Below are 12721 nucleotides of genomic sequence, written 5' to 3' on the forward strand. Positions count from 1 at the left end.
TGTATTGTATTACTGACCCTAAAAAAACCAATGTCATCTATTTTTTTGAAATATACTAAACCAGAATATATATTTATTATTTTTATTAATTATAAAATTATAATTATAAAGGTATAAGAGTTAAATCGTGTCTAACGTCAGCCATATATCGCAAAGCACTGGTATTAAGCAATGATAGCAAACGGCTCACACCTAATGGAGAAATTGTCAATTTGTTGACAGTTGACTGTCAACGTATTATCGGTAGGAATATCCACCTATCTATGTAACTATCTACAGTATTAGCCTATCCCTGGGGGCAGCCTCTTATCTATGGATAGTCAATTGGATTCACCGGTTGCCAAATCGGGCGGTAATCTAAGTGTCGGTCAGCGACAACTTGTTTGTCTGGCCCGAGCACTGTTTCGTCATACGTCTGTACTGATCCTCGACGAGGCCACGGCTGCCGTCGATGTGGAAACCGATGCACTTATTCAGCAAACTATTTGCCAGGAGTTCAGTTCGTGTACTGTACTGACAATTGCCCACCGAATCAATACAATTATGGACTCGGATCGGGTAATAGTGTTCAACAATGGACGGGTAGCCGAGTTTGACGAACCCGATGTTTTATTGGCCAACAAGTCTAGCATTTTCTATACACTGGCCAGTGATGCCGGAATTATTTGATAATATATAATATATATATATATATTATTTAAAATTATATAAAATTAGTTTATTTTTTTATTTATTATTAGTTGAAATTTATTATAATTTATTTTAGATTATGAAAATATTATTCAATTATATATATATATATTTAAACATTTTTTACAAAACAATTAAAACAAAATAATTATTTATATAAAAATAATTTTTTTTATTTGTATAAACTTAAACAATTGCTTATATAAAAAAATACCGTATTATAATTTTATAACTATGTTAGATTGTTAATAAATTTATTAGATAAAAAATTATACTGTATAATTATTAAATTAATAAAACATTAATATTTTTTTATTAAAATAAGTAATTTATAAAAAATAATTGATTTTCTAATATACTGTTTAAAAATTGATTAACAAAAATATTGGTAGAAAAATATGATTATTACTATTAAAACCAATTGAAACTAACAAAATAGTGTAAATATATTTATGTGTAAACTGTATTGAAATTTGATCAAGGACAAAATTATTATTATTATTAGCTTATGTGCACTAAAAATGCACTGTGTATTTAAAATAATAGTATATAAAATATAAATATCAATAAAAATAAGTTTATATATTACTAATTGTTGTTTAGTTTTTAGATTAATGTATTAGTTATAGTTAATATTACAACATATCATATATTTTGCCTATATATGTATGTATACGAGCGCTGCAACGAACTCGGGTTAGCGGCTGTGAAGGCCGTACCGGCCGTACAACTGGTCGTCAAAATGTAGAGCACTCTTCAAACACATCCAGTTGTCCCACCCAAGTGATTGGCCGATTTGGCCGATCCGGTCGGTACTGGCGTTTCTTGCGCCACCCTTTCCCCAGCACCAGTATAGTTGTATGAATTGTTATTTAACACACAATTTTAATTATAAAATAATATTACTTTATTGTTGAGTATCAAAATTAAATACTTAATACAAAAGTATAAAACTTAGACAAAATAAGTACAGTACAAAAGTACTAAAAACTGTTAAAAACAAAGTAAAAAAAACTATTACAAAACATATACGATTATAAAAGACGACTACAATATCCAGATCCCGAGTTAGGGTCGGTTGACTCTTATATAGCTGGAGAGGGAGGTGTGGTATGTCATGCATGGGCTGATCTAAACTAACCAATTATATAATCTTAGCTACCAAAACTATAATATATATGTAATATATATTATTATGTTTTATCCCCCCACAGTTAAATAAAAGCCAACCGTTACAATAAAACAATTATAAAAATTTAAAATTATTATATATATATATATATAGTTAATATATAATTAATACTAATTATCTTATCAATCAGTACAATTATTTCCACTATTAATTAATAGGGGAAAACCTTTAATTACAGCTAAATGCCAATAATTTAGGTGAAAAACCTATTACATAAATTGGGTGAAGTGGGCACACTATGTCTACACCAAAATAAGCTGTTTGACCGATTTGACCAATTTGGCCAAATTGATCGCCCTGGTCTATTTAGTTTGACAATCATTTAATATATTTAAATTATACATTAAATGCCAATTTAGTCCTCAAATATACTTAAAACTAAAATTATTATAAAATAGTATAAGATATTTTGATTATACAATATAGATATATAATTTTTGTAAAATTTGCAAAATTGTTGTATTTATTTTTTTAAAAAAAAAACTTTATTTATTAAAAAGATTTTGCAATAAAAATCTATAGCTTTATTTAATATAACTAATTAGTATATTCAGAGTTGAATAAATGCATATTATATTTGTATTGCATATCTAATGATCACATGTTTGGTCAACAATGCAGTCAAACAGTCGATCCCTAATCACGTGAATAGATTTTAAAATTGTTATAATTGTTGACTCAATATTGTTTGCAATACATTTTAATTGATTTTTTTTGAATTAAAAAAAACTTTTGTTTGTTTATTAAACCCATAAATTTCAATTGATTTTTGTGTTTTTTTTAACAATATTTTTTTTTAAATTAAACAAATTATATTTTTGTTTGTTATATACATTTGAATGGATTCAATTCAATCGGTAATTGTATTGTTATTACTATTACTATATGTATTATTATTATTAATTATTAGTTAAATTAATTATTGATTTTTTTTTCAAGAACCCAATTGGTCAGTCCATTAGCGGTCAAACGGATGACCCAAATGAGCACTTACTTCATGAGACAAATGATGGGACAATTCATGAGACAAACATTGGGCAAACCGACTGTCAATCAGATGACACAACTACTGACCAAAGCGTCGGTGATTTTGGTGACATAACCAGTGGTCAACTCAACGGTCGATCAGACGACAAGACTGATGGCCAACCCGTCGCTGTCATTGATGACAACAGATGTGATCCAAACAGTGCCGAAACTGATGACCAAAATGATGACAAAATTGTTGATGAAATCGGTGACCAAACAGTCGGTATTAATACTGGAGGTATTATTAATGATCAAAGCGACGACTTGGATGACAACCGACTAGTCATTGATATGGATGCCGACAGAGTTGACAGTTTTGATGTACAAAATATAGATCCGACTGACAACTCAAATACAGTTCCTATACCTCCCATCGATGTCGACAATCGTAGAGAAGATAACAGTGCCGTCAGTTATGCCGATGTTGTCTATACTCGTAATGAAACCAATGGTTTGTCTTCATGTGATGTCAACAACGGAATACCCATTAATACCGATAACGATGGCCAGGGTTTGGGTACTACCAGTGCTGACAACACACAACTACGGTATGTATTCAACTGTTATTTATTACAATTTACTTTTTGGTCGATTTGGCCGATTTGGACAATTTGATCAATTATTGTGTTTTAAACTTATTATACAATATTATTACTAAACTTTGACTAAACTCATGACAGGACACCCACTCGTACTCAATCAACAACAGGTTTACCAGTATCTCCGACTCAGGAGGACTTGGATTCTTTCAATGATGAAATGTTCGCATTGGCCGTCAATAAGTTAGGAACGTGTGGACGCAATTTTGGTAAATGGATGACTCGTTTCAGTAATGCTTCTGCCAAATGTATCGAAATGGCCAGCAGTCAGATGTCTGGACGGGTTAGTACTTCAATTGATAACTTTATAGCTGAACCCATGGACGACACTGACGTCTCAGTGGACCAATCGGGTGATGAATCCGTCGATAACAGAGACACTGGTAATAAACGTAAGCGTATGAATTCTGGAGTACAGGTATTATCTATTTTAGTTCATTATTAGAAATGTTGTTATAATTAGTTTTTTTTTAGCAAAATATTTGCAATCGTTGTCCTATTGACAGCTGATGTCAATAGACTTCACTTTGAATTACAAGAGTCACTTAATATAGTCGAGTCGTATAAACAGAGATTTGACACAATCGGTGATCAATTGTAAGGTTTTATTATTCACTTATTGAGTATTTTAGTTAATAGTTATTATTTTTTTTAGTAAAGAGTTTGCTCAGAGTGTCGGGCCTGATATGTTAGGTGTTAACTGGCTTAATGTTTTGGCCAATGAGGGATCGGCCGACTCGAACAATTTGGACAATTTGAACGATTCAGACGATAACACAGACGTTGAAGGCAATCAGGTTGACGGTGGCGATGGAGTTAGTCTGGGAGGCGTTGAGTGGACAAATGACGGTCACAATGTTCCCATTGATCGTAGACTACATATGGTATCACAGTCTAACCGAGCCATCAAATTGGGATCTCATTGGGGTTTAAGTCCCGACATAATTCCCACCGAATCTGGATATTTAGAAACTATTTCTGGAAGTAATCAAAAAGTCATCCAACTGTATGGACACCTGACCAACGCCAACGCAGTTAAAGACAAACAACGATTGTTTGAAAGCTATCAAAAATCGTCATATATGGGATGGGAAGTGTTAACCGGTAGGACTGTTCATCAGTTTGTTTTTTTCCGGTTATACTCGCCTTGTTGTCCCATATGTGGGCAATGTTTGGCTACCGGACCTAATTCGACTGTCCACGACATAAACAATCATATGAAAGTAAAGCACTACATGATGAACACCTCGACATTAATTCACGCCAAACTTCATATCGTTAGTTAGGCTGTTATTTGTTCGTTTTGTTTGGGTATATATAACAATAATTGATATCTAATTCAAATATACATTTATTTTGTTTGAAAAAAACATTTAAAAAATTACTTTTTTTTGTCTATTCTTTTAAACAATTAGTAAAAACAATAGTAAATAGTAATTAACATTAATAAAAAAATCATTATTTAATTTATGTTATTATATATATATCTTAAAAGTTATGAAACTATTTAGTTAAACCAATTAATCAATTTTGCCAATTTGGCAAATTTTTTTTTTAACTATATTGTAACTATTTTGACAAATATATATGTAGAAAATATATAGAATATTACAGTAAATTATTTTTTTATAAAAAAAAATATTTGTGATAAATTATTTTTAAATATTTTTTTAAGGTTACAAATATAATTATGTGTATAAATATAATGATATAATTATGTATAGATATTATTTTAGTACTAATAAAAAAATTGTTTTGTTTACTAAATATTTTTTTTTTAAAAAAAAATAATTTGATTTACATATTAGTATTATAAATATAGACTTTTTATTTTATTGTAAATCAAACTAAACAATCACACTAAAAATAACAGTATTTCAATTTAACACACATTATTTTATAACGTTTTAAATAATATGTATGAAAATTATTGTTTAAAAATTATTATTTTTTAAAAATTAAACTGTATTTACAATTTAATTATTACTGTATTAATAAATCTATAAATATATTTTTTTTGATTATATCTATTTAATAATTTAATAATTTTTTTTGGTTGTTGATAAATACATAATTAAAAGCAAATTGCTTTTATTAGAAATAATATATAAATACTGTAATAATAATCATGTTTTTTTTGTCAATTTTGTCAATTTGGCCAATTTGGCCAATATTACCATGGTTAAATGTTTAATAACATATAACTAAAATTATTATATAATTTAAATTAAAATTATTTTTTAAAAAAATAATTCAATTATCGTGTAATTTGATGATTATTTAGATATTTGTTATTAAGTTTTTTTTTATTATTTAGTTACATAATTTTATATTTTTTTTTGTTTAACAAAAATCGTTATAAAATTAGTAAATTTTATATATATATTTGTTGTTTATTTTGTTATTACTAATTTAAATGATTATTTGATATATTTTTTTTAGTTATTTAAATTATTGTAATTTATACTAATAAAAAACTTGAATATAGTAAAAGATTATAACATCATTATGTGTAGCATTTTATTATATATATATATTTATAAATATTATTTTTAACATATTATTTTTTTTAAAATTATTTTTTTAATTAGATTTATTTATATAATTAGTATTATATCAAATTTTATTACATAACATTAAATTTTATATTTATATGTCATATTTATGTTTCTACGTATATATCTGTATAAATATCATAATATCTTTTGGTATTTTTATGGCCCACTACAGATAGATCCCTGTTTACTAGTAGTATACGCTGCACCGGTACTACTACTATGACTAGCACTAGTCACAGTAATTACCAGGACCATATACTTGGACACTATAACATTTGATAAATGGTATTGGCGGTTTGTTATTTATAGTATACATGTACACATGTGGTATACATATGGTATAGATATGGTATACCTTATTTTTGTAAGTGTCTGTATGCGGTTGTATGTGGTTGTATGTGTGTATATGTGTGTGTATGTGTGTGTGTGTGTGTATGTGTGTGTGTATGTGTATGTGTGTGGGTATAATATTTTTATTGATATATAAATTATTTATTACATTTTATTTAAAAAACTAATATTTTGATAAGATTATATTCTGTAATTTATTTTGTATTTTTTTTGTAATATCTAACTCAATCGCATTATTTTTTTTCTTATTTTTATTGTTAATTGTAAGGTAATTATTACTTAATTAGATTTAATTCTACTTATTTATTCAACATTATTAAAATCAAAATTATTTTTTATAAACTATTGTTATTTTATTTATTTCTTTTTTTTTTCATTTACATATTCTTAACTATAGTTTCAAAACTAAAATACAGACTGTTATGTTAGGGCACGATATGACAGTTTGACCAAACCGGCCGATCCGATCAAACTGACCTATATGTCCAGTAGTCAAAACTATCATGTATTAATTTTAAATTCAATTGCCTTTTATTTAATTTTAACCCATTTTTTTAATTCAATTAATTTTTCTAATTTACTCATTTTTTATTCACTTTTTTTTCATAATTTATTTTCAAATGTGCATTTATTTTTTTCTTATTTCTTATCTAATCAATTTATTTTTTATTCAATTTATATTTATTTCATTCATTAATTTTCTTTCTATATTGTGCAGACTTTAGCGCTAACGTCTCACAAATAGTTTTTTTGGCAATATATTACATTTTATTTTAACTAACCGATCCATCATTTCTAAAAACAATAGTAATTTTATAATAATTTGATTTAAAATTTTTATTTAATTTACTTTTCAGACCTATAGCGATCAGGCGCTTTTAATATACGTCCATATTTACTGTGTTTTCTAAACGTATTTTGTTTATTAATTACCTTGACAATTGGTTTTTTCTTTTTCTTTTTAATATTATTTTTTATTAGATCTTTAGACTGATTTGTCTGTGTTGGCCAGTTTGGACATTTTGACCAATCATTCACTGGCTCAACAGTTAAGTCATTTTCATGTAAAATTTCCAATTCAAAATTCTCATTAAATTTTGTTAATCTACTAGTATGTACTACTTCGGATCTATTTGAGTCTACGTTAACTACTTTTACCGTTACTGGTGTTATAATGTCTGTTACGGTGAATGGACCAAACATTCGATGTAAAAGTTTTGTACTCAGATTACGTTTCCTAATCGGTGTGAATACCATTACTTTATCACCAATTTTAAAATCTATATTTAGTCTCTTTTTATCATAATAATACTTATTTTTTAACTGCATATCCTTAATGTTTGTATTGGCCAATAATCTAGCATTTTCTAAATATTCTTCAAAAAATTCTGGTATTTCATTAATAAATGGTGTTCTCAACAAAGTGTCTATCGGAAGTCTAGCTTCTCTACCAAACAACAGTTTGTAGGCACTAAATTTTGTTGTTTCCTGAGGGGTAGTATTGTGGGCAAAAGTGACATAAGGTAGACTATCTGGCCAATTTTTTTGATCATAATCACAATATTGGGATAACATATTAGCTAGAGTTTTGTTAAAATTTTCAACTAATGCATTTGTTTGTGGGTGATAACTAGATGTACGTGAATGTATTGTATCAAATGAATCAAACAATTTTTGCATTAGTGTTGATGTGAAACATTTTCCCTGATCAGACAATATTACAGCAGGCGCTCCATATATAAGTACTACATTATGTATAATAAAATTAGCAACTGTTTCAGCTTTACTGTCCTCAAGTGCACCAGTGATGACATAACGCGTGCAATGATCAGTACAAACGATTATATGTTTTTTATTATTGTAAGACAGAGGGAATGGACCGAGAAGATCACAACCAATTGTCGAGAAAGGTATGACAGGTGTGTCCATTATCTGACCAAAACCTATGGGTTTCCGCTGCGGTTTCTTTTTTGTTTGACAATCTATACATTGATTGATGTACTGACTAATTGACCGAAACATTTTTTTCCAGTAATATTTTTCCCTCATTTTTGCATAGCATCTAATAATTCCTAAGTGTCCGCTAACCGGATCGTTGTGGTTAGTATATAGTATGTCTTTACGTAATACTTTCGGTACTAATAATTGATAAATAGGACCAAAACCATTATCGATTTTTCGATATAATATACCGTCTATTAATTCGAAACTTTTTCCTCCAGATATATCTGAGGTTTGTCTGTAAGATTTTTAAACTTTTTAATTACATTCTTACACCATTCATCTTTCTGTTGCATTTCAACTAAATTAATGTCATTAATATTCAATAACATGTCATCAAAATTCGGGCCAGTTTGGCCATTTTGACCAATTTGACCGATTTCAACATTAGTTAATTTTAGAGGCGATCGCGAGAGTGCATCGGCATCTAAATGATAAGCACCTGATTTATAGACAATTTTGAAATCATATTCAGCTAATTCAAGTACCCATCGGGCTATCCGTCGTGTCGGACTTTTAGAGCGGAACATCCAGCACAGGGAGTGGTGATCGGTAACTATTTCGAAATATTTTCCTAACAAATAGTGACGGTTTTGTTTAACGGCAAAAAATACTGCGAGCGCTTCTAATTCGGTCGTAGCATAATTTATTTCACAGTTATTTAGTGAACGACTACCATATTTAATTGGGTGTTCTTTGCCGTCAATTATATGTAATAATACATAACCTAATCCCTCTAAACTGGCATCTGTATGAAGTCTAACATCTAAATTTTGGTCATAATGTACCAGTACTGGAGCAGTGGACAAACATTTTTTCAAATTGTTTACAGCAGTTTCCTCTAATATAGTCCATTGCCACTGTACATGTTTTCTTAATAGTCTCAATAACGGTGAAGCTAATTTGCTAAACTCATTCATTGAATCTCTGTAATAACCGCACATACCTAGAAATCTCTTAATTTCCTTAACATTTTTAGGTGATCTAAAATTAGTGATGGCTAATACTTTTTTGTCGTCAGGTTTGATACCGTCGGATCCTACGATCCAACCTAAAAATTTTATTTCATTTTTAGCAAAATGACATTTTTGTTTTTGAAGTTTTAAGTTGGCCAATTCGATCCTATCGAACAATTGGGCCAATCGGTCTAAATGTATGTCAAAGTCTGGGGCATATACTATTATATCGTCTAAATAGGCGACACATGTATTGTATCTTAAACCCGCTATTAGCTTATTAACCATGCGTTGGAAAGTAGCAGGTGCACCGGTCAAACCAAATGGCATTACTTCCCATTCATACAATCCATTAGGTGTTATAAATGCAGTCTTAGGGATATCCTTTGGTTCGACGGCCACTTGCCAATAACCAGATATGAAGTCTAAGGTAGTGAAAAACTTAGAACCGGTAAATGCTGTCATCAAGTCATTTATTCTCGGCAAAGGATAATTATCTTTTTCGGTTATTTTGTTTAAATTACGATAATCACAACAAAACCTTAACTGTCCATTTGATTTTTTAACCATTACAACAGGGCTAGCATATGGGCTATTTGATTCTCTAATTATACCCGCTTTTAACATTTCGTCAATTTGATCATTCATTACAATGAGATCTTTCGGGCTGGCCCTATATGGTGGCTGATGAATCGGATCATCAGTTGTTAATTTTATATTATGTGTTATTATATCGGTTTTAGTGATATCAGAGATTGAGTTAGCGAAAATGTTATTATATTTTAATAAAAAACATTTAATTTTATCATATTGTTCAACAGTTAAGTTATCGTTAATATTAAATTCAAATGAATCATTATTTTGTGTATCATTGACCGCATCGGTCGATTTGGCCAATTTGGCCGTTTCGGTTTCATGGGTTGCCGTAAGCAATTCAACATTGTCTATATTTTGAACTGTACCTATAGTAGTATTTTCTCTTATAAATACATTTGATGGTAAGGTGTTGATAATAAATATGAATAATTTATTATTCTCATATTTGATTAGCGAATCAAAAATTAATACATTAAATTTGATTTGAAATTCAACACTTGGTTCAAAATATAAATCATTAATACATTTATTTATTGTGTTAACTTCAACCCATCGGCCACTATTTTTAGGTATAGTAATACTAGATTTTATCTTTAATTTAAAATCATTATTTACATTATTATAAAAATTATGGTTATAAAATGGAAGTTTTACTAAACTTTGATAATTAGATTTTAGTTGCTTAAAATCAATATTAAGTTCAGATTTGATACAAAAATCTAAACCTAAAAGTACATTAAATGGTAGGTTATCATAGACTATAAATTCGATTAAATAATTATATTTATCAATTGAAACTGTACAGTTAGCTTTGCCAACCGGTACCATTGTAGTACCGTTGGCTAGTTTTAATATAGGATGAGAGCATAAATTTAAACTTAAATTTTTGAATTTATTAAATTCATTTTTACTAATAATAGACCGGGCGGATCCGGTATCAATTAACATAATATATGGGGTTTTATTTACATAGCCGTCAATTGTTAAATGCATATCTTTAATATTGATTATATAACAGTGGGTATCGGCGACGGCATTAGTGATGACCGCCGCCATCACTCGTTTCCCGAACTGTTATTATCTTTAGCATTAACAACAGTTTTGGTCTCCGTATTATTACTCTTATTGTGATAACAAGTTTTAGCAAAATGTCCAGGTTTATGACAAATGTCACACACGGGACGCCAATCAACAGTACGCCTATATTGAAACCTGTTACTGTTATTGTTACGATAACCATTATTACGGAAATTATTGTTATTATAATTGTTGTTACGATAATTGTTATTATTATTTTGTGTTATCATAAAACTTTTCACTAATTCACACAATTGGGCTATCTCTGATTTTGAGTCTGCCTTGGCCGCGTTGGCCGATTTGGCAAAATTGGTCAAAGTATTTGGATTGACATCTGCACTTGGATTAATGTCCCTATTGTTATTTGATACAGATATTGGTGTTTTAATACTGTTTTTCGGGTCATTTAATAGCAAATAGTTATAGGTGGGTCTCTGTGAGGCAAGTATTTCAGACTCTTCAATACTTCTGAGTTTTCCTAACAAATCAATGCAAGTTTTGGGTTCAAATACTAAAACCTTTTCTAACATTCCTGACTTTAAGCCTCTCATTACATGAGTTATCTTATTCTGTTCTTCCATATTTGGATTAATTTTATTACATAACCGTATAACATCATAATGATAGTTAGCTACCGGTTCACTTAATCCTTGGTGTCTGCAAATGAGATTTGATTGATAAATAGATCTATAATTTTTTGGTCTAAAAGCTTCTCTTAAGCCATCATAAATCTGAGATAATGTGAGTGTTGTCTCATAATTGCTATCAATGTCTAACTTTGCAAACTCTTTATACCACATTTCAGCTGTGGATTTTAAGTGAACTGGTAATCGAAGCTTTTTCATATCATCATTCCAGTTATTGCATTTACTCACATAAATAAAATGACCGATCCAATCATCTATGTCATTACTACCATCAAATGATTGGGGGGTAATAGATCCGACAGTAATTATGGATTTAAATTCACTTTTGGGTTTTGTCTGCTCTGTACTACTTGTAGTATTATTTAGATTATTGTTTAAAGTACTTGAATTTATTGCCATTGAACTATTTTGGCAATTATTTTTATTGCCTTCAATTTGTGAGTTTGTTTGACTGTTTATGTCATTTTGGCAAATTTGGCCAATTTGGGCATTAGTGTAATTGCTTGTATTTTGACCATTAATTTGATTTAATGGTTCATTTGGTTCAGATAGGCTAAATGCATTAACATTATTGTTGTTTACTTGTGTCAAAACATCTGTTTGTGTGACTGTAAGATTTGAATTTAGTGTTTCAGTAATAACAGTGGGATTAGTTTCACTCCTTGGGAGTGACTGTGATGTACGGCGAGAGCGAGCTTTTCTAGTTTTTCGGGGCATTTTTATTGCTATTTTTATGTAATATAGTAATTATCTTTTTGTTAATTTGTTTTTTTATTGCTTTTTTAATTTTGGGTAAAATTCTTTTACTCAATTTTAACAAATAAATCTAACTGTTTATTATATCTAATTTCTTTAATGTCTAACTCTACTGTACCGTACGTGGGATTTACTGATAACATGTGTGAAACATATTCTCTATTTAATAGTGTTTCAGTTTTTGAAGTTTTAAACAATTTAGACAGCAATAAACCCATTAAAACTGTAACATTTAAAGTTAAGGTTTACAGTAATGATAGTGAATCTT

At 29.0% G+C, this 12721-nt stretch overlaps 1 protein-coding gene across 1 annotated transcript; it reads left to right on the forward strand.

Moving 5' to 3' along the window:
- Positions 1-312: 312 nt before the first annotated feature.
- LOC128965081 (uncharacterized) lies at positions 313-669 on the forward strand. The gene has a single exon (XM_054311733.1). The coding sequence runs from the start codon at positions 313-315 to the stop codon at positions 667-669; it is 357 nt and encodes a 118-aa protein (XP_054167708.1).
- Positions 670-12721: the final 12052 nt, after the last annotated feature.

This window comes from Oppia nitens, unplaced genomic scaffold (assembly GCF_028296485.1).
Source record: "Oppia nitens isolate AA-2021 unplaced genomic scaffold, nextdenovo-longstitch-racon4-pilon3 scaffold16_pilon_pilon_pilon, whole genome shotgun sequence".
NCBI classification, from domain to species: Eukaryota; Metazoa; Arthropoda; class Arachnida; order Sarcoptiformes; family Oppiidae; genus Oppia; species Oppia nitens.